This window comes from Oryctolagus cuniculus, chromosome 18 (assembly GCF_051225735.1).
Source record: "Oryctolagus cuniculus isolate XC-2025 breed Fujian yellow rabbit chromosome 18, ASM5122573v1, whole genome shotgun sequence".
In the NCBI taxonomy this organism is placed as follows: Eukaryota; Metazoa; Chordata; class Mammalia; order Lagomorpha; family Leporidae; genus Oryctolagus; species Oryctolagus cuniculus.
Genome location: NC_142884.1, coordinates 16,642,952 through 16,667,587, shown reverse-complemented (window position 1 = coordinate 16,667,587; position 24,636 = coordinate 16,642,952). Strand labels below are relative to the sequence as shown.

At 48.0% G+C, this 24,636-nt stretch overlaps 3 protein-coding genes across 6 annotated transcripts in view; 1 reads left to right on the top strand and 2 right to left on the bottom strand.

The window, feature by feature from the left end:
• LEUTX (leucine twenty homeobox) overlaps positions 1–24,636 on the top strand; it is a 47,216-nt gene that overhangs the window by 8,323 nt on the left and 14,257 nt on the right. For 2 of the 4 annotated variants that reach the window (XM_070062222.2, XM_089319407.1), the window contains exons 3-4: positions 1,162–1,241; positions 15,572–15,651. The exons of 1 other annotated variant lie outside the window; for it this stretch is intronic. The gene's annotated coding sequence lies outside the window, so the exon portion shown is untranslated. The remainder of the gene's footprint in view (positions 1–1,161; positions 1,242–15,571; positions 15,652–24,636) is intronic. One more of the 4 variants, XR_016224868.1, reaches the window with a different exon arrangement.
• Positions 5,899–12,505, bottom strand: LOC100339138 (placental protein 13-like). The gene is made up of 4 exons (XM_017342188.4): positions 12,491–12,505; positions 9,636–9,712; positions 8,913–9,123; positions 5,899–6,012 (listed from the first exon to the last, which is right to left on the bottom strand). Exons 1-4 carry the CDS (start codon positions 12,503–12,505, stop codon positions 5,899–5,901), a joined length of 417 nt encoding a protein of 138 aa, XP_017197677.1.
• Positions 20,174–23,605, bottom strand: LOC100338892 (galectin-10). The gene is made up of 4 exons (XM_002711461.6): positions 23,591–23,605; positions 22,973–23,049; positions 22,250–22,460; positions 20,174–20,287 (listed from the first exon to the last, which is right to left on the bottom strand). The coding sequence occupies exons 1-4, from the start codon at positions 23,603–23,605 to the stop codon at positions 20,174–20,176; spliced, it is 417 nt and encodes a 138-aa protein (XP_002711507.1).

Genomic DNA, 24,636 nt, shown 5'->3' with positions numbered 1-24,636 from the left:
AATTTAGGGATAAATATTTTTATTGTCATTTTAGCGGTACCAAGAATAATATCATTGGCATATCTGTTGTGGAAATTTGTATAAAACACACAAGCTATAGGGACACATCAAGAGCTTTCTCACCTGAATACAAAAAAAGTATTGCAGCATCTGTGTTTAGAAAACTAGAAACTAGAATCTGGAGGGAAAGATATGAAGGAGCTCTGCATAACCAAGCCAAAGGTAAGCTATGACCATTTCTTAAGTTGTAACAGAACTATTGAAAAATATTACCTATCAGGCCGGCACTGCGGCTCACTTGGCTAATCTTCCGCCTACGGCGCTGGCACCCTGGGTTCTAGTCCCGGTTGGGGCGCTGGTTCTGTCCCAGTTGCCCCTCTTCCAGTCCAGCTCTCTGCTGTGGCCCAGGAAGGCAGTGGAGGATGACCCAAGTGCTTGGGTCCTACACCCACATGGGAGACCAGGAGGAAGCACCTGGCTTCTGGTTTCGGATCGGCGCAGTGTGCGGCTGTAGCAGCCATTTGGGGGGTGAACCAACGGAAGGAAGACCTTTCTCTCTGTCTCTCTCTCTCTAACTCTGCCTGTCAAAAAAAATAGAAAAACATTACCTATCTTCTCTTAGCCAGGAATCTTCCAGAAATAGGCTTTGAGACTGGGGGAAACACAAGGGATTTATTTGGGAAGGGAAGGTGGCACTGAAGGAGGCTGGAGCAGTGTCATAGGCAAGGGACTGCAGTGGATAAAAGGCATTCTTTTAAGTCAGTTGCTGCAGCTCACAACTGAAATTCAAGCTCTCCAAAAAACCCTCTGAGAAGCAATTTTTAATACTTCAGAATGATCTCACCAGAGGGATGAAAGAGTTGGGCTAATTATATATAGCAACTCCCGAGTTTCTCTGATTAGAGTCATTGCTTGGGGGTATCCTTTAACATTTTCAGATTGCTGTCTGCTGGGGTTTGAATATTTGTCCTCCCAAACTCAGGGGTTTGGTCCCCAAACTCTGATTCAATGGTACTCAGGAGAGTGGAAATTTAATCAAGTTTTGTTGTGTGGAGAGTGAGTGGATGATGAAATCTTGCTGCCTTTTCTAGAGACCATACAGATGTAAACAGACACGTGCACTCTCTGCCTCCTGCCATGTGATGCTGTGTCTCATTCTAGGGCTTTGCCAGCAAGGATGCCCCCATCAGAGGCCAAACCAGTGGGACTACATGACCTTGGACTATGAACCTTTAGAAACTGTGAGTTAGATATACTTTTTGTAAGTTAGCTGCCTCAGGTATTTCATGATAGTAACAGAAAGCTGACTAGTACACCATGCACATGTGAGCAGCATGGCTTGCTATAGATCCAGAAAAAAGATCTGAAGACACAGATGAAAATACTGATGGTTGGAGTATATATTAATGTTGTGTCTATTTTAAGAGGGGAGGCTGAGGGGATTCCCATCTGTCTTAATATATATTCTGTGAGGCCATGGCGTGGAGTGTAGTCTCTTTGCTGTTGTGGTTTTATAAAAATGAAAATAAGGAGCAACTTTTAGAATAGATTCTTCCTATAGGAGAAATAAAGGTAAAATATTTTACTAATTATTTAATGATTCATGTATGGAATTCTGATGAAAAGCAATTTTCTAGCCTCAACCTCTGTTCCATGAGACTGCTAGAAAAATCAAACGATTCAGAAATATTGATTCAGAACATTCCAGGTGAAATTCTTTCTTTCTTTTTTAAAAAAATATTTATTTATTTATTTGAAAGGCAGAGTTACAGACAGAGAGAAAGGTCTTCCATCTGCTTGTTCACACCCCAAATGGCTGCAAAGGCCAGAGCTGGGCTGATCCAAAGTAAGGAACTTTTTCTGGGTCTCCCACATGGGAGCAGTTTCCCAAGTACTTGGGCCATTGTCCATTGCTTTCCCAGGTGCATTAGCAGGGAGTTGGATTGGAAGTGGAGCAGCTGGAACTCCAACTGGTGCCCATGTGGGATGTCAGCCTGTTACTCAGAAGCATAGGCCAGGCCCACCATGAGTCAGCACCATGGACAGTACCAGAGTCCTAACAGCGTTACAGACTTGGTATCATTATAGAGTTGAATCTGTTCTTCATTTTTTTTTTTAATTATTTGAAAGACAGAGTTACAGAGAGGCAAAGGCAGAGAAAGAGGTCTTATATCCACTGATTCACTCTCCAAATGGCTGCAACATCCAGAGCTGGGCTGTTCTGAAGCTAGGAGCCAAGAGTTTCTTCTAGGTCTCCCACTTGAGTGCAAGGGCCTAAGGACTTGGGCCATCTTCCAGTGCTTTCCCAGAGAGCTGGATTAGAAGTGGAGAACCCAGGACTCGAACTGGTGCCCATATGGGATGCTGGCAGAGCAGGCGGTGGCTTTACCCACTGTGCCACAGCACCAGCCCTGAGAAAGATCTTCTATCCACTGGTTTACTCCCAAAATGGCCACAATGGCTGGGGCTGGGACACACACAACCCAGGATCCTGGAACTCCATCCAGATCTTCCACATAGATGGCAAGGGTTCAGATACTTGGAACATCTTCCACTCTTTTCCCAGGCTCATTAGTAGGGAGTGGGAGTGGAAGTGGAGCAGCTAGGACTTGAACCACATATGAGATGTCAAGGTTGCAGGCAGCAGCATAGCCTGTTGTGCCACAACACCAGCCGCAGAACCTACTCTTTTAGAGGCTTCAGCATAGATGGGGAAAGCTATGAATATTTGAAATGGGACTGCTATTGGATCCAAGAATGACCTTCTATTTCTTGATAAATGCCCCGTTCTGTAAGAGAAGAACAGCAATCTGAATTGAGAAAGATGTTGGCAAGTCCCCAGAGGTATTTCAAATATTCTTCATTGACCAGCACCCTCTGGACTCCCCATGTCCTTGGGACATTTTTTCTGGATGCCATGAGCACAGCAAAGAACCTGAGATGAAGATGAATATAACAAATAATCCACATAAAGTGGACTGAATTGATGAGTGTCACCCAAAGAAAGGCAGTTACTGTGTGTTTGTCTAGCAGGGCCACCCTATAGGGTTGTGTAGTTTTTAAGATGCAATGGCCAAGGAGCAAGTAGATATGAAATATACTTCATGCCCTTCTCAGCAAGCAATGGAACCTGGGATAATTTTCATCTACTTAGAGAAAATAACTCCAATTTCCTGGGACCAGCATTGTGGCACAGCCGGTTATACCTCTACCTACATTGCCAGCATTCCATATGAGTATTGGTTTAAGTCCTGGCTGCATCACTTTCTATTAAGTTCCCCTCTAATGAACCTGGGAAAAGCAGTGGGAAGTGGCCCAAGTCCTTGGGCTCAACAGGGATGGAGTTCTGGGCCCCAGGCTTTGGACATGGCCCAGTACTAGCTATTGTGGCCATCTAGGGAGTGAATCAGTAGAAGAAAGATTTATCTGTGTCTCTCTGTCTCTGTAGCTCTGCCTTCCAAATAAATATAAAAAAGGGGGGGCAGTGTTGTGGCGTAGTAGGCTAGGCTTTCACCTGCAGCACCAACATCCCATATGGGTGCTGGTTCATGTCCTGGCTGCTTCTCTTCCAACCCAGCTCTCTGCTTTGGCCTGGGAAAGCAATGGAAGATGGCACAAGTCCTTGGGCCCCTGCACCCACATGGGATACCTGGAAGAAGCCCCAGGCTTCTGGCCTTGGGTTGGCCCAGCTCCAGCCATTACAGCCATCTGAGGAGTGAAACAGCACATGGAAAACCTTTATTTCTGTCTCTACTTCTCTCTGTCTGAAACTCTACCACTCAAATAAAAAATAATAATAACAAAGAATTGTCTAATCCAAAAAAGGAATGACAAGCTAAAGATGGGGCTCTGTGATCCATTATAAAAATAGAGAAATGACCAAGATTGGGATGGGAAATTTATAAGAAGATTGTGCCTAAATAGAACTCAAGCATTTAGAATTAGAGAGAGGAGGATATTTCATTCAAGTATGGAATAAAACCATGAAGAAAGGCCTGAGGTGTATCATTACCCATGTGTCGGTACCTCATGGTATCTGGGTGTCAGGTTGGGGAGGAGGGCTAAGGAAGAAGGCATATGGAGAGGAATTGCACCTGAGAATTTATACTGAATTCACTGCATATCCTGATTTAGATGATGAGATCCTGGACTTAAACTCTAAACCTGTTACCATACTTTATTACATTTGGGGTCTTCTTTAGAGGGGGTTGATTTTTTTATTTTTATTTTATTTATTCTGGGGTTGATGTTTTGACATGTGGGAAATATGTAAGTTATTGGGACCCGAGAGTAGAAAAGTTACTAGCTTCCAAGGTTGACCCTCCCCCTATACATTGACCCAAGATACACTAGCCACACCCTTATGCAGTCTACTCCCCTTGATTTGGGCTGTATGTGAGGCACAGCTTTTACAGAAGAATGTGGCAGAAGTGACACCTGTGACACCCAAAGCTGGGTCCTATGATGCCTTGCACTCTCTGCTTAGCCTTGTGGAAGGCTCCCCCTGGTGGTCACCATTCATTGAGTCCAATAAATAATAGACCGCATGAATTGAGGAAGTCCCACATGGCTATGGAGAGAGAGAACCAGCCAGTCCCAGCTGTTCTAGACACTCCAAGCAAAGAGTGAGCATTGTCTGGAAGCCCAGCAGATCCTTTAGAAGACTCAACCCCTCGCCACAGCCTTATTGAAGCCACATGGCACAGCATTCCTGTGAGTCCAGTCACCTGGTCAGACTGACAAAGATCATTGATTCCTGCTATGTTTTTAGTTATTTACTTATTTGAAAGGCAGAATGAGGGAGAACAGACAGAGATTAAAAAGATCTCCCTCCACAGATCGACTTCCTCAAATGCCCACAATAGCTGGGTCTGGGCCATGCTGAAGCCCGGACCTCAAACTCAGTATGGGTTTCCTTTGGTGGGGACCCAAGTATTTGATCCACCACCTGCTGCCTCACAGGGTCTGTATTAGCAATAAGTTAGAATCAGGAATGGAGTCATAACTGGAACCCAAGCACACTGATGTGGGATGCAGGTTCCCTAAGCAATGTCTTAACCCATAATTCTTATTTTAAAGCAAAGTGTTTCAGGGAGGTACTGTAATACGTAACTGAAACAACATCCATGTGCAAAAATTGTGCTTGTTCTAATGATAATTTACATGTACACTGATCTAAAATTGTGACAGTTCCAACATAGGACCTAAGTTTCTGCCCACATAACCTTAAAAAGTGACAGTTCCAACACAGGACCTAAGTTTCTGCCCACATAACCTTAAAAAGTATTCCTAGAAAAAATAGATTATTTGAGAGTAATCATTGAGTATCTGTGGGCCTGTAACTATTGCTGGGGTTAGTTCAAGTGCTAACTTAATTGTCTTGCTTCTCTCTAGTGCCTCCTGCACAAAACAGGCACAGAGATATACAGTAAACAACATTTTCATGCCTTAAAAAGTTAGCAAATTTCGTCTGATTTTCCTCAAATTAAAAGCTACTCCTCAAAGCCACCAACTGTAGCTCGATGACTATAGACAGCTGCCTAATATCTCACTTTGGTCATCTGGAACAGGATGAAGTTTCAGTTTAGAGTGCCTAGCTTACAATAAGTTCTATAAAATCATGTCCACTCTTGTCTTCTTGGTCATTTGAGTGACTGTCACTCACTCTGTGATTCACAGAATTATCCTCTTTGATTCCTCCTTCCTTCCCCACTTGGCAATGGCCGCTTACTTCTCTCCAGTCTAAAGCGAGACATACGTCCTGTGAAGTAGGGCGAAGTTTTAATGAGCAAGTACAGAGACCAGGATGAGGAGGAATCATTGTGCTGGCTTTGGGAATCCACAGGTCACATAGAGAAAGGGCTTCCTTGATCATGGGGAGTCTGGAAGCCTCCATCTCTAGCAGACGTCCACTGAGGTCAGGTAGACATCTCTCCACACCTGCATCATCCTCACAGACCCGGGGTGGACTCGGTGGGCAAAGCTGTAACAGTGCTGGCCATTTATCACTACCTGCAAGAGGGAAGAAAATGTGTCAGGTACAGAATGCCTCCATACAAACATTCAGTCTTCCTTTTCCATTTGCGACCTAGTACTTATACCACCCACCCAAAACTCCAAACCACACATCAGAAACCAGTAGACATACTTCTTTTTTGAAAAAAAAAAAAAAAGGTTTATTTGAAAGGCAGAGTCACACACACACACACACACACACTCACACAAACACACAGACATAGCTTTCATCTGCTGGTTTACTGGTTCACTCCCCAAATGCCTGCAACAGCTGGGGCTGGGCCAGGTCACAGCCAGGAGCCAAGAACTTCATCCAAGTCTCCAACATGAGTGGCAGGAGCTCAAGTACCTGGCCATCATCCACTGCCTCCCAGGCACATTAGCAGGGAGCTGGATTGGCACCACAATATGGAATTCAGGCTTCACAAGTTGGGCTTAACCCGCTGTGCCTCAACACCCACCCTCACATGCTTCTTTTATAGGTCAACTTTTGTGACTACATTGGACAATTGCTTACAATTTTCTGAGTCTGCTGACTCCTCTGGTGAAGTTCTACCACTCTGTGTGGCATTGTCTGTGTTTGCGCAGCCTCCCCTCTACCCTAGAAGAGCTCCGAGGTCAGGGACTTGACTTCCTGTGTCTCCTACAGCACGAGCCCTAGGGGTAGAGCTCACTACAGGTTCATTGAATGTGTAAACTTCAGGTCCCCAAACCTTCCCTGCATTTACTGCTGATGGTGCAGCTTCTCTTCTGGGCTGCTGGTGGTAGAGACTGCAACCTGGGTGTTCTTCAAGGTTCGGGTAGTGCAGTGGCTCAGAATGAAGATGTTGGGGGTGGTGCATGGTGTAGTGGTCAAGACACTGGTTGAGATGCCCATGTCTCATGTCAGAGGCCTGGGTTTACTACCTGGCTCCAGTTCCTGACCCCAGCTTCCTGGGATTGCAGACCTGGGAGGCAGCAGTGATGGCTCAGGTAATTGAGTTCCTGCCACCCACATGGGAGACTTGGCTTGAGTTCCCAGCTCTTGCCTTTGGTTTCCGTCCAGCCCTGGTTGTTGCAGGCATCTGGGGAGTGAACCAGTGGGTGGGATCTTTGGCTCTGTCTGGCTCTGCTTCTCAAATAGGAATAAAAAATAAATATAACTTCTAATAGCTTACAGGCATGTGAAATGTGCACTTCCTGAATCAACAAAATGTTAAAGAATGGTGAGGTTGGTAATGAGAAGAGTGTGGTATAGAACCTTAATGCAGTGTCATTTGTGAAAGAAAACTATTGGAAAGAATCTGAATACCCATCAAAAAGGGTCAGTTCTAATTCTGATCATCCTTCTATTGGAATATTATTTCACTCATTAAAATGCAAGGTAACAATATCATCATAGAGTCATTTTTAATGATATATTTTAAGAATTTTTTATTTATTACAAAAGCAGAGTTACTGAGGGAAAGAGAGAGAGAGAGAGGTCTTCCCTCTGTTGGTTCACTTCCCAAATGGCCACAACAGCCAGGTCTGGGCCAAACCAAAGCCAGGAGCCAGTAACTTCATTTGGATCTCCCACATGTGTTCAGGACTTGGGCCATCTTCTGCTGCTTTCCCAGGTACATAAGCAGGGAGCTGGATTGAAAGAGCAGCTGTTGGAACTCTAAATGTTGCCCTTATGAGATGCAGACATCTCAACTGGTGGCTTTACTAGCTACACCACAATGCCGGCCCCAGGTGTTTTTTGACTACTAATAAACTCTAGTTCTTAATGCAGTATAAAGAGACGTGTACCATCAAATGTTCAAAAAGAAATGAAAACGTGTGTATGTACGTGTATATCTATACATAAGCATATATACGTTGATATGCTTGTATATGTACGGATCATCTCTTTGAGGAAGGTAATGAAAGTAGCAATGGTTGTTCTGGGAATAAGGATGGGGTTCAGGAGTCAGATGGGGTTGGTGTTGTGGTGTAGCGGGTAAAGCTGCCACCTTTGATGCTGGCATCCTGTATGAGCACTGGGTCAAGACCCGGCTGCTCCACATCCGGCTGATCCAGCTTCCTGCTGATGGGCCTAGGAAAGCAGTGGAGGATGACCCAAGTGCTTGGACCCCTGCACCCAGGTGGGAGACCCTGAAAAGGTCCAGGCTCTGGCTGTTAGAGCCATTTGGAGAGTGAACCAGCAGATGGAAGATTCTCTCTGTCTCCCCCTCTCTTTGTGTAACTCTGACTTTCAAATAATTAAAAATAAATCGTTACCAAAAAATGAAAAAATGGAGTTAGGTGAACACTTACTTTTGGCTGACAGAATAATTCTATTCCTATGCATATTTTAACCATTTAGCTATATGAACATTTCCCTAACAGCATAACTAGAAATGATGGTTGTGGGGGAAGCCAGGGGAGATCCTCTCCAGTGGACGAGATGGCCTGTGAGCCAACCCTGACCCTGGACAGAGTTGGGAAAAGAATTGAGGATGGCAGGAAAAGCAGAGGGAGCTCTGAGGTTCCAAGCCTTGGGCTGCCTTTCTTTCTCTCTCCCTCTCGCTGTAACTCTCTCTCTCTCAAATAAATTAATAAGTAAAATCTTTAAAGTAGGGGGCAGTGCTGTGGCGCAGTAGGCCAATCCTCTGCTGGCTGCGCCGGCATCGTGGCACTGGTTCGAGTTTCGGCTGCTCCCCTTCTGATCCAGCTCTCTGCTAAGGCCTGGGAAAGCAGTAGAAGATGGCCCAAGTGCTTGGTTACCTGCACCCATGTGGGAGACTAGGAAGAGGCTCCTGGCATCAAATTGATCCAGTTCTGACTATTGCAGTCATTTGGGGAGTGAACCAACAGATATAAGACCTTTCTCTCTGTCTCCAGACCAGGGAGCCCAGGCAGGTGATGCAGCAGGTGCTCCTGGGCACACTCACCTGGTACTCATTATGCAGCACCAAGATGCACAGTTCAAACTGTTGGCCGTCCACGAAGGGCATGTGGGAGTATTTCACCTCACAGTCCCAGCCCCCACACCGAAGGCTGTTCATGACCACACAGTGGCCAAAGTACACTCGTAAATGGAAGGCGATGTCAGACCTCTCATTAGTGCCCATGTGGAAATCCACCTGCAACTGTGGGTCCTTCCTGAGGGCAAAGCACATGGCATGTTGGGCAGGTCCCCCGCCCCGTGACACCCCACACTCCACACACGTGCCGAGCCTTTCCTACCTCTTCCCCATGGTGAGAGGAAGGTATGCTGTGTCCTTGTCCCTGTGGGGCTGTTTTGGCTCATCCTGCCAGGGTGCTGAGATACTCTGTCCCTTAGCCCAAGACTAAAAATGAGCCACAGCCACTGACCTGGGCCTGTTGGTTGTCCATTCCCTGAAAAGTCTATGGCCCTTGATAAACATCTACATCCCCACCCCCATCCCTCTAAGGGACCTCTTTCTTCTCCCAGAACCAAGCTCTGCCTGCAGCTCAGCCACTACAGGTCAACACCTGGGGCTTAGGGTCTCCAGGATCTGCACCCGCATTTTGTCACCACTATGCTAATGAAAGATGTTAGCTTCACTCAGACGTGAGGCGACCCTCAGCTCTGACAGTCTCCTCCACCCTAATGGTCCTCCACCCCCACCCCTGGACCTTACAGTACTCACCTGAAAGAGTTGGCAGGTGTCCCTCTGATTGTCACTGAAGAACCAATACACAAGGACACATTCCGTGTGTATGGGACCTGCTGTGGGAATTGGGAGTGGGTGAGAGGGGCCAGGGCAGGTGACGGCTCCCCTCCTACACGTTTGCTGAAGAACCCCTTTATCTCCATCCACCACGGTCAGGGGTCCCTGTATTGTGACAAGGCTGAAGAAGGGTCTCAATTAAGAGCAAGGGTCAAGAGCCAGGCTACTTAGATTCTAATCCTGACTCTGCCTGTCACTAGCAGTGAGATGTGAGTTCCATTATTTGTACTCTCCCTGCCTTAGTTTATCCAGTACAAGGAGGATTGTCAGGAATTCCTACTTCATAGGGTGTTCTAGGAACTGAGTAGCTTATACATGTAAGGACTATACACCTTTAGTCCTGGTGTATAGAGGGTCTGTATGGGGTTTACCTTTGAATGTGGAGGGCCCTTTCTGGAATATGCCTTCCAATAATTTTCTACCTTTAGAATGGTGAAAGTGAGACTTGAGGCTATAAAAACACAGAAATTCATTCCAGTAGAAAAAAGAACATGGGGCTAGCTCTGTGGCATAACGGGTAAAGCTGCCACCTGTCATGCACCGGTTCGAGTCCTGGCTGTTTAACTTCTGATCTAGCTCTCTGCTGTGGCCTGGGAGAGGAGGGGAGGATGGCCCAAGCCCTTGGGCCCCTGCACCTGCATGGGAGACCTAGCAGAGGCTTTTGGCTCCTGGCTTCGGATTGGCCCAGCTCTAGCCATTGCGGGCATTTGGGGAATGAACCAGCGGATGGAAGACCTCTCTCTCTCTCTCTCTGCCTCTGCCTCTGCCTCTGCCTCTCTGTAACTCTTTCAAGTAAAATAAATAAATCTTAAAAAAAAGAACATGTTTATAGTGGTGTGGTGGGTGGGCTTTGTGGCACAGGACTTGGGACACCCCATCCTGTTTTGGAGTGCCTAATGAAGTCCTGGCTTCTTTGCTTCTTCTTCCTTTTACTCCCCCCCACCCCCAATTTATTTGCTTGAAGGCAAAGTTACAGAGAAAGAGGGAGGGACAGAGAGTGAAAGAGATCTATATGCTGTTTTACTCCCCAAATGGCGGCAATGGCCATGGCTGGGCCAGTAGCCTGGAGTCCATCTGGGTCTCCCACGTGGGTGCATGGACCCAAACACTTGTGCCATCTTCTGCTGCTTTCCCATGCACATTACCAGGAAGCTGGGGTGGCCAGGACATGCACAGTGCCCATATGGGATGCTGGTATCATAAGAGGTGGGTTAACCTGTGCCACAGTGCCGGCACAGGCTCTTTTGCTTCTGATCCAGCTTCTTGCTAATGTGCCTGGAAAGGTAGCAGATGATAACCCCAGTATTTGGGTCACTGACACTCACGTGAGACCTGGATAGAGTTACAGGCTCCTGGCGATCTGGCTTTTGCAGCCCTCTGGGAAAGTGAAATAGCTGATGGAAGATTCTCTCTCTCTCTCTCTCCCTCTCCCTCTCCATCTTTCAAATAAATAAATAAATAAATCCTTTAAAAATGACAAAAATTAAGAGAGGGAACGTGAACAAATTGTGGAGAGCATAATCCCAGGACTTGCGCCAAGGGTATGGGGCTGGGAAGGAGTCAGCAAGAATCTGCAAAGTGTGGATGATCTTGGGTTTTTTTTTTTTTTTTTGAAAGGCAGAGTGGACAGTGAGAGAGAGAGACAGAGAGAAAGGTCTTCCTTTGCCGTTGGTTCACCCTCCAATGGCCGCCGCGGCCAGCGCGCTGCGGCCGGCACACCGCGCTGATCCGATGGCAGGAGCCAGGAGCCAGGTACTTATCCTGGTCTCCCATGGGGTGCAGGGCCCAAGCACCTGGGCCATCCTCCACTGCACTCCCTGGCCACAGCAGAGGGCTGGCCTGGAAGAGGGGCAACCGGGACAGAATCCGGCGCCCCGACCGGGACTAGAACCTGGTGTGCCGGCGCCGCTAGGCGGAGGATTAGCCTAGTGAGCCGTGGCGCTGGCCGATGATCTTGGTTTTAAGTCCTGTTTGAACTGAGGCTAGATTTGCTCCCTCCTGTTTGGGAGGATGTAGTTCCCTGAAAGCAGTCTCCCCATGGCTCCCACAGTGTCCAGATTCTGCCCATCCTTCTATAGCACCATGGCAAGGAGAGCCTGGGCCAGAGGAAGGGAGGTGAGGCAGGAGCCAGTGGTCATTGTGTGCAGACCCAGCCCGCTGATCCCGCGGCCCCCCTCCACTCTCCCTGAGAAGCCCCTAAGGGCTTCTTCATTCTGCTCCTGGGAATGCTCAGAGATGAGTCCTCAGGTTCTGGTGGTCCCCAGGACCTTCACCAGTTCTGCCCACTGGGACCCATGCCAATACCCATGGAAAAATCACAGCCACCTAACGGGAATCAGTGCTATGGAGGGGGCAGGAGAGAACCTGCACATGCAGAGTGAGCCACACACAGTCAAAGTGCAACCCCTGGCCACAGAATAACCCCCTCCCCCACACACAGTGACAAAGAAGAATGCACAGTCTCACCCCCTTACACTCATCACACACCCGCCCTCCCTAGTCAGTGTCTGTCTTCCTCTTAAAGTCACATTGTCTCAACAGAGCCCACTCTGTCAGATGTAATCTGATGCTGACACGGGATTACCCTGCTCCAGGGTCAGCCCATAATGTCCTATGAGGACCTCATGTGTCATAGCCCCAGGTCTCTCTTCCACACATCCACAACTCTCAGTAGCACATTCAGCATAACTGTTCTCAATTTGTGATCCATCCCATTTTCTCTTCCTTCCTTTATGTGACTCGGGGCCACTGGAGGCGGTGCCTCTTCAGCTCACCTGTTGCTCTGCCATTGTTGTCTTCCTCAGGGTGGCTCGTCCTCGGGGTGTCTGGTCTTAGGTGTGGCACTCTTGGGCTGGCTGCATGGAAGTGACTCCTCCAGCCTTGCCCTCTGGTTTTATTCCTGAGCCCAAGCTTTCTGAGAAAGGTTTCCCAGCAGGGTGTGTGTGAGGGGGTGGGGTGTCAGAAACAACGCCTGTTGTGTGGGGCTGTGTCTGTGATGCGGCAGATATGTCAGAGAGGAGCTGCCAGGGTCAGGCACAAACAGCGGTGATGCGGTGGAGGGTGGGTCCAGCCCCACACCTCTCCCAGCCTTTTCCCACAGGGCAGGGTCCACTTACAAGGTGTACATTTTCCTCACTTGCACAATGACAAAGAAGAGATGGCCCAGGGGATAAGACCGTTGGCTCCGGAAGGAAATCCTCTTCTCTCGCAGAGCTTCCGGGAGAGTGTGGCGATGGAGCCTCGGCAGGACCTGGGGACAGAAGTAGAGAACATCCTCGTGCCAGCCTCACCCTAACCCAACTGAGCCCCTGGCACCAGGTGAGGGCCACTCAGATTGTGTCTCTCACACACCTGGGCCCTAGCCACGCCCCCGCTTTCTCTCTGGGTGTCCACGTACCTTGAAATTTCAGACCCCTAGCTCTCCTGTGGATTATGGGAGAAAGCTGAGACCCTAAGTTCTAGTCTTTGATGTGCCTGGTCCTTGGTTCCAGGCCCATCTGAAGACAGCTGCAGCAGAGGTGATGGGACTTCAGCCACGATGCAGTCCATAGTTGGGGTGGAGGACTAGGACCCCTCCTCAAGTTCCCCTTTGGTGGTGAGAGGGAACATCCTAAAGCCCAAACTGGAATTTAAGGAAGGAGTGTGTTAGACTTCATTCATCGTTGACATGGAATCATGTCAATAATGCCATCACTTGCATATTCAACTGTTTGAGGCTTCCTTCTTAGGTTCTGTGGGGATTGACAGCAGAAGTCTTTTGGCCACTGTAGGCACCGAATGGAGTCCCTTCCTTCCATGCAGGGTTTCTGCACAGTAGCGACCCCTGGGTATCCCCTGTGGGCTTATTCTCAATGGCTCGCATCACACTGGTTGTCCAAGAGCAGTGTCGGTGTCCCTGTGATAAATATAAAGCACTCTTCATAGTTATTTTCATTTTATTTGGAAGGCATGGTGCATGCACACATGCACACACAGACACCTAGAATTCCCATCTTCTGGCTCACCCCACAAATGCCTAACATAACCTGTGCTGGGCCAGGCTAAAGCTGGGAGCCAAGCAATGTACCCCGATCTCCCACATTGGTGGCAGGAATCCACTGGCTCACAGAGGCATGTTAGCAGGAAGCTAGAATTGGAAGTGAAGGAGCTGGGACTCAAACCAGACTCTGATGTGGAATGAGGGCATTCCCAAGTGGTAAATTAACCACTAGTCCAAGTGTCTCCCATTCTTTCCATTTGTGTTTGTTTGTTTGTTTATTTATTTATTTATTTTTGGCCAGGCAGAGTTAGACAGTGAGAGAGAGAGAGAGATACAGTGAGAGTGAGAGACAGAGACAAAGAGAAAGGTCTTCCTTCCGTTGGTTCACCCCCCAGCCGGCGCACTGCGCTGATCTGAAGCCAGGAGCCAGGTGCTTCCTCCTGGTCTCCCATGCAGGTGCAGGGCCCAAACACTTGGGCCATCCTCCACTGCACTTCTGGACCACAGCAGAGAGCTGGACTGGAAGAGGAGCAACCAGGACAGAATCCGGTGCCCCAACCAGGACTAGAACCTGGGGTGCCGGCGCCACAGGCAGAGGATTAACCAAGTGAGCCGCGGCGCTGCCCCATTTGTATATATTTTTTAAAAATATTTGTTTATGGGGCCAGCGCTGTGGCACAGCATGTTAACGCCCTGGCCTGAAGCACCGGCATCCCATATGGGTGCCGGTTCAAGACCCGGCTGCTCCACTTCCAATCCAACTCTCTACTATGGCCTGGGAAGCGGTAGAAGATGGCCCAAGTCCTTGGGCACCTGCACCCATGTGGGAGACCCGGAAGAAGCTCCTGGCTCCTGGCTTCGGATTGGTGCAGCTCCAGCCATTGTGGCCAATTGGGGAGTGAACCATCGGCTAGAAGACTTTCTTTCTTTCTTTCTTTCTTTCTTTCTTTCTTTCTTTCTTTCTTTCTTTCTTTCTTTCTTTCTTTCTTTCTTTCTCTCTCTCTCTCTCTCTCTCTCTCTCTCTCTCTCCCTCTCTCTCCCTCTCTCTCTCTCTCTCTCTCTCTCTCTCTCTCCCTCCCTCCCTCCTCTCTCTCCTCTCTCTCTCTCTCTGCCTTTCCTCTCTGTGTAACTCTGACTTTCTAATAAATAAATAAATCTTTAAAAAATATTTATTTATCTGAAAGGCAGAGAGAGAGAGAGAGAGAATCTTTCACCCACTGGTTCACTCCCCAGATGGCCATAACCATTAGGGCTAGGCACCAGGAACTCCGTCTTGGTCTTTCACATGGGTATTAGGGGCCTGGGTATTCAGGCCATCCTCTGTTCTTTCCTAGGCATATTAGGAGGGAGCTGGATGGAAAGAAGCAGCCAGGATTTGAACCCTTGCTCACAGGGAATGCCAGCATTGCATGCAGAGGATTAACCCTTTGCACACAATCCTGGCTCAAGTTTTATAATTGTTGTGGAGACATAGATAGATGGTAAAACTATAAATAAAAGCTGTGAGCAACAAGCACATTCGGTGGGATTCACCTGGGAAGATCAGGCTGTGAGAGGCAATGGGGAGGGCCTCCTAAGCATTTTCAAATAAATAATTTCTGAAGCTTGGTGGTGGGTACATGTATGCTTTATTTAATTTCAGGTATATGTGTTTTGTATTCATGATATATTTCACAATTTATGGCTTTCATTATAGTTTTTTTCAATTATAAAGACGATTCACTTATTTGAAAGGCATAGAGTGTGAGAGAGAGCAGTGTATCTTCCATCAACTTGTTAACTCCCCAGGTGGCCACTACAGCTTGGGGCGATAGAGAGACACAGACAGACACATACACTCTCACCTCTTGCCATGTGATGTTCTGTGTCATTCTAGGGCTTTGCCAGCAAGGATGCCATCATCAGAGACTAAACCAGTGGGGACTACATGACATTGGACTATGCACCTTTAGAACCGTGAGCTAAATAAACTTTTCTCTTTATAAGTTAGCTGCCTCAGGTATTTAATTGTAGTAACAGAAAGCTGACTAGTACGCCATGGATTTATATAGATCCAGAAGAAGATCTGAAGACACAGGTGAAGATACTGGCAGTTGGGGTGTATATTAGTGTTGTGTCTCATTTGAGAGGGAAAGGATAAGGAGATTCCCATCTATCTTAATATACAGTTTGTGAGACCATTGTGTGGAGTGTAGTCTGTTTTCCCTTTGTGGTTTTGTAAAAATGAATATAAGAGCAACTTCTATAACAGATTCTTCCTAAATACAGGAGAAATAAAGGTAGACTATTATACTAATTATTTAATGATTCACATATGGAATGTTGTAAAAAGTCTAGTTCTGTTGTGTAAGACTGTCTGCTAGAAAAGTCAAATGACTCATAAATTTTGCTTCAGAAAATTCCAGGTAAATTTGTGCTCATCATAGTTATTTTGAGCCAAAAATCCTGTTATTTTGCTGTACCTTCTCACTTGGAAGCAAGGGTCAGACCCATCATTAGTCAGCACCACGGACAGCACCACAGAGGTCAAATAGCCTTGGGGACTTTGTATCATTATAGAGCAGAATTTATTTTTTTAAAAAAGATTTATTTATTGAAAGGCAGAGTTGCACAGAGATGGAGATACACAGGGAGAAAGAGATCTTCCATTCTCTGGTACACTCCTCAAGTGAGTCTGGGCCAAGTCCAAGCCAGGAGCCAGAATCCATCCGGGCTCCCATGTGGGTACAGGGGCCCAGGTACTTGGCCATCTTCTGCTGCTTTCCCAGGCTCATCAGCAGGGAGCTGGGTCAGAAGTGGAGCAGCCAGGATTTGAATGAGTGCTCCTAATGGAATGCCTACGATACAGGAAGTGGCTTAACCTGCTGTGCCACAACACTGTCCTCAAAACCTTTTCTTTTGAAGAAAAGACATAAGAGAAGTCAAGAACCTTTGAGAAAGGAAACCTTTTGTGTCCAGGAATGACCTTTTATTTATTGATAAATGCCCTATTTTTTTTTTTTACAGGCAGAGTGGACAGTGAGAGAGAGAGACAGAGAGAAAGGTCTTCCTTTACCATTGTTTCACCCTCCCAATGGCCGCTGTGGCCAGCGCACCGTGCTGATCCAAAGCCAGGAGCCAGGTGCTTCTCCTGGTCTCCCACATGGGTGCAGGATCCAAGGACTTGGGCCATCCTCCATTGTACTCCCGGGCCACAACAGAGAACTGGACTGGAAGAGGGGCAACCGGGACAGAATCCGCTGCCCTGACTGGGACTAGAACCCAGTGTGCCAGTGCCGCAGGCGGAGGATTAGCCTATTGAGCCATGGCACCAGCCTGATAAATGCCCTATTTTATAAGAAAAGAACAGGAATCTGGATTGAGAACATTGTTGGGAAGTTCCCAGAGATACTTTAAATATTATTTATTTATTTATTTAAGAGGTAGAGTTATGGACAGTGAGAGGGAGAGACAGAAGTGTATCATTACCCATATGTTGGTACCTCACGGGGGCAGGGGAGTTTAGGCAGGAGGCATAGCCATTAGGAAGGTTAGAGTGGAGCAGGCTGTGGCAATGGATATGGTGAGAGGCTAAGCTCAAAAGTTATGTCCAAGAACGTCTTTGTGAACAAAGAGGCCATTTCATAGAAGTTTTTTGAAATCTTCCTTGGTCTTTTTTTGGGATAATATCTTGTTTCTCTTAAGGAGTTCTCCAGATTCTTTTTTTTTTTTTTTGACAGGCAGAGTGGACAGTGAGAGAGAGAGACAGAGAGAAAGGTCTTCCTTTTGCCGTTGGTTCACCCTCCAATGGCCGCCGCGGCCGGCGCGCTGTGGCCGGCGCACCGCGCTAATCCGATGGCAGGAACCAGGAGCCAGGTGCTTTTCCTGGTCTCCCATGGGGTGCAGGGCCCAAGCACCTGGGCCATCCTCCACTGCACTCCCTGGCCACAGCAGAGAGCTGGCCTGGAAGAGGGGCAACCGGGACAGAATCCGGCGCCCCGACCGGGACTAGAACCCGGTGTGCCGGCACCGCAAGGCGGAGGATTAGCCTAGTGAGCCGCGGCTCCGGCCAAGGAGTTCTCCAGATTCTATAAGAAACAAATGATCAGAGCACTTCTAGAAGGAAAGGGGCCACCGTTCTTGGCAAGAACCAAAAGAATGTGGGTGGAACCTCATGTGGCATAGACACATTCCTAGCTGGTTTAACAAATGATGTGGGCCAGTGACTGCTGAACACCTCTTGTTTCCTCCTCTGAAAATGGGCAGATTAAATGCATTTTCCCTGTGTCTGTTTGTTTTATGTTTTTGATGTGATTATAGCGGTGACTTGGTCCTTTAGTGCACAGATAGAGAGGAATTGTACCTGAGAATTTATACTAAATTCACTGCATATCCTGATTTAGATGATGAGATCCTAGCTTTCAATCCTGAACCTGTTACTGTAATTATATTAATTTGGGGACTTCTTTAGAGGGGGTTGATATTTTGACATGTGGGAAATGTGTAAGTTATTGCAGCCTGAGAGTAGAAAAGTTACTAGCCTCCAAGGTTGACCCTCCCCCCATACACTGGCCACAAGATACACTTGCCGCATCCTTATGTGTCCACTCCCCTTGATTTGGGCTGTATGTATTACAGCAGAGTATGGCAGAAGTGACACCCGTGACACCCAAAGCTGGGTCCTATGATGCCTTGCACTCTCTGCTTAGCCTTGTGGAAGGCTCCCCCTGGTGGTCACCATTCATTGAGTCCAATAAATAATAGACCGCATGAATTGAGGAAGTCCCACATGGCTATGGAGAGAGAGAACCAGCCAGTCCCAGCTGTTCTAGACACTCCAAGCAAAGAGTGAGCATTGTCTGGAAGCCCAGCAGATCCTTTAGAAGACTCAACCCCTCGCCACAGCCTTATTGAAGCCACATGGCACAGCATTCCTGTGAGTCCAGTCACCTGGTCAGACTGACAAAGATCATTGATTCCTGCTATGTTTTTAGTTATTTACTTATTTGAAAGGCAGAATGAGGGAGAACAGACAGAGATTAAAAAGATCTCCCTCCACAGATCGACTTCCTCAAATGCTCACAATAGCTGGGACTGGGCCAGGTCAAAGCAGGAAGCTGGAACTCAGCCTGGGTCTTCCATGTGTGTGGCACGGACCCAGGGCTTGATCCACCACCTGCTGCCTCACAGCATCTGCATTAGCAAGAACCCAGAATCAGGAGTGGAGTCAGAATGCAAACCCAGGCACTCTGATCAGGGATGCAGGTGCCCCAAGCAGTACCTTAACTGCTCTGCCAAATCCTCCCTACTTCTTGTTTGAAACCAGTGTGTTCCTGGGGGATGATGTAGTGCCTGTCTGAAACAACAGCAGAGCCAGTCCGGTTACCACATCCATGTGCATGAATTGTGCTTACTCCTTGGCCAATACGTGTGACAATTCATTTCCAAATATGGGGCCTAAGTTTCTGTCACATAAACTGGAAAAGTATTGCAATTCCTTGGAAGCCAGAAAAAAAGGGATTCTTTGAGGTAAATCCTCAAACTTCTGGGGGTCTCTAACTATTGCATGGACTGAGCATTTCAAGGGCAAACTTGGTCATCTCCCTCCTCTTTTTTTCTGATGCATCCTGCACAAAGCTGAAACTGTTGATACAAAAAATCCTTTGGATTAATAAAAGAATTAAGAAACTTCATCTGATTTTCCTCAAATTAAGAAGCTGCTCCCCATCCATCAGTTGTCTATATTGTAGACAGTTACCTAACATCTTAGTTTAGTTCTCTGGAGTGGGGTAAGGGATTCGGTTTATTTATTTATTTATTGACAGGCAGAGTTAGACAGTGAGAGAGAGAGAGAGAGACAGAGAGAGTTATAGACAGAGAGAGACAGAGAGAAAGGTTTTCCTTCCGTTGGTTCACTCCCTCAATGGCTGCCACGACTGGCAATGCGCCAATCTGAAGCCAGGAGCTGGGTGTTCCTCCTGGTCTCCCATGTGAGTGCAGGGACCCAAGCACTTGGGCCATCCTCCACTGCCCTCCCAGGCCATAGCAGAGAGCTGGACTGGAAGAGGAGCAACCAGGACCAAATCTGGCGCCCCAACTGGGACTAGAACCTGGGGTTCCAGTGCCGCAGGAGGAGGATTAGCCTAGTGAGCCATGGCGCCGGCCAGGGATTTGGTTTAGAATGTCTGACCCATGATAAGTCCTACAAAGGCATGTACTCTTGGTAAGTCAGTGACCTTGACACTCACTTTCTGTGTCACAGAAAGATTTATTCTCTTTGATACCTCAATTCTTCCCATGGAACCCACATCCCTCTTGGCAATGGCCGCTTACTTCTTTCCAGTCTAAAGCAAGAAATGCATCCTATTAAGTTGGTGAAGTTTTATTGAGCAAATATAGATAACAAGATGAGGAAGAATCATTGTGCTAGCTTTGGGAATCCACAGGTCACATAGAGAAAGGGCTTCCTTGATCACGGGGAGTCTGGAAGCCTCCATCTCTAGCAGACGTCCACTGAGGTCAGGTAGACATCTCTCCACACCTGCATCATCCTCACAGACCCGGGGTGGACTCGGTGGGCAAAGCTGTAACAGTGCTGGCCGTTGACCATTACCTGCAGGAGGGAAGAAAATGTACTTACACTATCCACCCAAAAGCTACTAATCACATATCAGAACCAATACACATGTTTTTGTTTTAAAGGTTTATTGATTTGAAGGTAGAGTGATGGATAGGGAGGGAAGGAGGGAGGAAGGGAGAAAAGGGAGGAAGGGAGGAAGGGAGAGAGAGAGAGAGAGAGAAAGAGAGAGAGAGAGAGGAGATATTTTCCTTCTTCTGGTTCACTCCCCAAATGCCTGCAACAGCTGGGGCTGGGCCAGGTCACAGCCAGGAGCCAAGAACTTCATCCAGGTCTCCAACATGAGTGGCAGGAGCTCAAGTACCTGGCCATCATCCGCTGCCTCCCAGGCACATTAGCAGGGAGCTGGATTGGCACCATGATATGGAATGCAGGCTTCACAAGTTGGGCTTAACCCGCTGCACCTCAATACCCACCCTCACATGCTTCTTTTATAGGTCAACTTTTGTGACTACATTGGACAATTGCTTACAATTTTCTGAGTCTGCTGACTCCTCTGGTGAAGTTCTACCACTCTGTGTGGATTGTCTGTGTTTGCGCAGCCTCCCCTCTACCCTAGAAGAGCTCCGAGGTCAGGGACTTGACTTCCTGTGTCTCCTACAGCACGAGCCCTAGGGGTAGAGCTCACTACAGGTTCATTGAATGTGTAAACTTCAGGTCCCCAAACCTTCCCTGCATTTACTGCTGATGGTGCAGCTTCTCTTCTGGGCTGCTGGTGGTAGAGACTGCAACCTGGGTGTTCTTTAAGGTTCGGGTAGTGCAGTGGCTCAGAATGAAGATGTTGGGGGTGGTGCATGGTGTAGTGGTCAAGACACTGGTTGAGATGCCCATGTCTCATGTCAGAGGCCTGGGTTTACTACCTGGCTCCAGTTCCTGACCCCAGCTTCCTGGGATTGCAGACCTGGGAGGCAGCAGTGATGGCTCAGGTAATTGAGTTCCTGCCACCCACATGGGAGACTTGGCTTGAGTTCCCAGCTCTTGCCTTTGGTTTCCGTCCAGCCCTGGTTGTTGCAGGCATCTGGGGAGTGAACCAGTGGGTGGGATCTTTGGCTCTGTCTGGCTCTGCTTCTCAAATAGGAATAAAAAATAAATATAACTTCTAATAGCTTACAGGCATGTGAAATGTGCACTTCCTGAATCAACAAAATGTTAAAGAATGGTGAGGTTGGTAATGAGAAGAGTATGGTATAGAACCTTAATGCAGTGTCATTTGTGAAAGAAAACTATTGGAAAGAATCTGAATGCCCATCAAAAAGGGTCAGTTCTAATTCTGATCATCCTTCTATTGGAATATTATTTCACTCATTAAAATACACAGCAGTATCGTCTTGAAGAGTGCTGTCCAAAAGATATGTTTTTTGACAGCTAATAAACTCTAGCTCCTAAGTGCAGTTAAAAGAGAAACATGTGCCATTAAATGTTCAAAAATATATGAAAGCATGTGTATGTATAGGCATAGGTGCACAAGCACACACACACACACACACACACATATATATATACACATATGTGTAAGCTATACAACATGCTTCTGTAGATATGGGTTATCTCTGAAAGGAAGGAAAGGAAACTAGTAATGGTTATTCTGGGAGGAGGGATGGGGTTCAGGAGTGAGATGACTTACTTTTGACTGATAGAATAATTTTATTCCTGTGCCTATTTTAACCATTTAGCTATATGAATATTTACCTAACAGCATAACTAGAAATAATGGTTGAGGGAGAAGCCAGAGGAGATAGGTGGGCAGGATAGCCTGTGAGCCAACCCTGACCCTGGACAGAATTGGAAAACAACTGAGGATGGCAGGAAAAGCAGAGGGAGCTCTGAGATTCATAGCTTGGGGCAGGAGTGGCTGAGGGAGATGATCCCCAAGGACTCCCGGGGTCAGGCCAGGGAGCCCAGGCAGGTGGTGCAGTAGGTGCTCCTGGGCACACTCACCTGGTACTCATTGTGTAGCACCAAGATGCGCAGTTCAAACTGTTTGCACTCCATGAAGGGCATGTGGGAGGATTTCACCTCACAGTCCCAGCCCCCACACCGAAGGCTGTTCATGACCACACAGTGGCCAAAGTACACTCGTAAATGGAAGGCGATGTCAGACCTCTCATTAGTGCCCATGTGGAAATCCACCTGCAACTGTGGGTCCTTCCTGAGGGCAAAGCACATGGCGTGTTGGGCAGGTCCCCCGCCCCGTGACACCCCACACTCCACACACGTGCCGAGCCTTTCCTACCTCTTCCCCATGGTGAGAGGAAGGTATGCTGTGTCCTTGTCCCTGTGGGGCTGTTTTGGCTCATCCTGCCAGGGTGCTGAGATACTCTGTCCCTTAGCCCAAGACTAAAAATGAGCCACAGCCACTGACCTGGGCCTGTTGGTTGTCCATTCCCTGAAAAGTCTATGGCCCTTGATAAACATCTACATCCCCACCCCCATCCCTCTAAGGGACCTCTTTCTTCTCCCAGAACCAAGCTCTGCCTGCAGCTCAGCCACTACAGGTCAACACCTGGGGCTTAGGGTCTCCAGGATCTGCACCCGCATTTTGCCACCACTATGCTAATGAAAGATGTTAGCTTCACTCAGACGTGAGGCGACCCTCAGCTCTGACAGTCTCCTCTACCCTAATGGTCCTCCACCCCCACCCCTGGACCTTACAGTACTCACCTGAAAGAGTTGGCAGGTGTCCCTCTGATTGTCACTGAAGAACCAATACACAAGGACACATTCCGTGTGTATGGGACCTGCTGTGGGAATTGGGAGTGGGTGAGAGGGGCCAGGGCAGGTGACGGCTCCCCTCCTACACGTTTGCTGGGTACAGCAGATTAGAGATCAGAAGGCAAACTGAAGCACCCCTTTATCTCCATCCATCACGGTCAGGGGTCCCTGTATTGTGACAAGGCTGAGGAAGGGTCTCAATTAAGAGCAAGGGCAAGAGCCAGGCTACTTAGATTCTAATCCTGACTCTGCCTGTCACTAGCAGTGAGATGTGAGTTCCATTATTTGTACTCTCCCTGCCTTAGTTTATCCAGTACAAGGAGGATTTCAGGATTCACTGCTTCATTCCATCTCAATGGAGCTCTCTATTAGAAACAACCAGATGGTGCTCTAGGATCTGCATGCATTTTCTTGTGTCAAATCCAGGTGTCTCTTCCATACACCCACAACTCTCAGTAGCACATTCAACAAAGAAAGCTTCTTGTTCTCATCTCATGAAATCTCCCATTCCTCTATTCCTTCCTTTATGTGACTCAGGGCCCTGGAGGCTGTGCCTCTTCAGCTCACCTGTTGCTCTGTCATTGTTGTCTTCCTCAGGGTGGCTCGTCCTCGGGGTGTCTGGTCTTAGGTGTGGCACTCTTGGGCTGGCTGCATGGAAGTGACTCCTCCAGCCTTGCCCTCTGGTTTTATTCCTGAGCCCAAGCTTTCTGAGAAAGGTTTCCCAGCAGGGTGTGTGTGAGGGGGTGGGGTGTCAGAAACAACGCCTGTTGTGTGGGGCTGTGTCTGTGATGCGGCAGATATGTCAGAGAGGAGCTGCCAGGGTCAGGCACAAACAGCGGTGATGCGGTGGAGGGTGGGTCCAGCCCCACACCTCTCCCAGCCTTTTCCCACAGGGCAGGGTCCACTTACAAGGTGTACATTTTCCTCACTTGCACAATGACAAAGAAGAGATGGCCCAGGGGATAAGACCGTTGGCTCCGGAAGGAAATCCTCTTCTCTCGCAGAGCTTCCGGGAGAGTGTGGCGATGGAGCCTCGGCAGGACCTGGGGACAGAGGTAGAGAACATCCTCGTGCCAGCCTCACCCTAACCCAACTGAGCCCCTGGCACCAGGTGAGGGCCACTCAGATTGTGTCTCTCACACACCTGGGCCCTAGCCACGCCCCCGCTTTCTCTCTGGGTGTCCACGTACCTTGAAATTTCAGACCCCTAGCTCTCCTGTGGATTATGGGAGAAAGCTGAGACCCTAAGTTCTAGTCTTTGATGTGCCTGGTCCTTGGTTCCAGGCCCATCTGAAGACAGCTGCAGCAGAGGTGATGGGACTTCAGCCACGATGCAGTCCATAGTTGGGGTGGAGGACTAGGACCCCTCCTCAAGTTCCCCTTTGGTGGTGAGAGGGAACATCCTAAAGCCCAAACTGGAATTTAAGGAAGGAGTGTGTTAGACTTCATTCATCGTTGACATGGAATCATGTCAATAATGCCATCACTTGCATATTCAACTGTTTGAGGCTTCCTTCTGAGGTTCTGTGGGGATTGACAGCAGAAGTCTTTTGGCCACTGTAGGCACCGAATGGAGTCCCTTCCTTCCATGCAGGGTTTCTGCACAGTAGTGG

What these genes read in the sequence shown, in the direction of transcription:
- LOC100339138 (XM_017342188.4), bottom strand. An exon ending in ACACCTGCCAACTCTTTCAG is followed by an intron (nt 9,124 to 9,635) that starts GTGAGTACTGTA and finishes CTTTGCCCTCAG; the next exon opens with GAAGGACCCACAGTTGCAGG. An exon ending in TGCTGCATAATGAGTACCAG is followed by an intron (nt 6,013 to 8,912) that starts GTGAGTGTGCCC and finishes TCCCTCTTGCAG; the next exon opens with GTAGTGATAAATGGCCAGCA.
- LOC100338892 (XM_002711461.6), bottom strand. An exon ending in ACACCTGCCAACTCTTTCAG is followed by an intron (nt 22,461 to 22,972) that starts GTGAGTACTGTA and finishes CTTTGCCCTCAG; the next exon opens with GAAGGACCCACAGTTGCAGG. An exon ending in TGCTACACAATGAGTACCAG is followed by an intron (nt 20,288 to 22,249) that starts GTGAGTGTGCCC and finishes TCCCTCCTGCAG; the next exon opens with GTAATGGTCAACGGCCAGCA.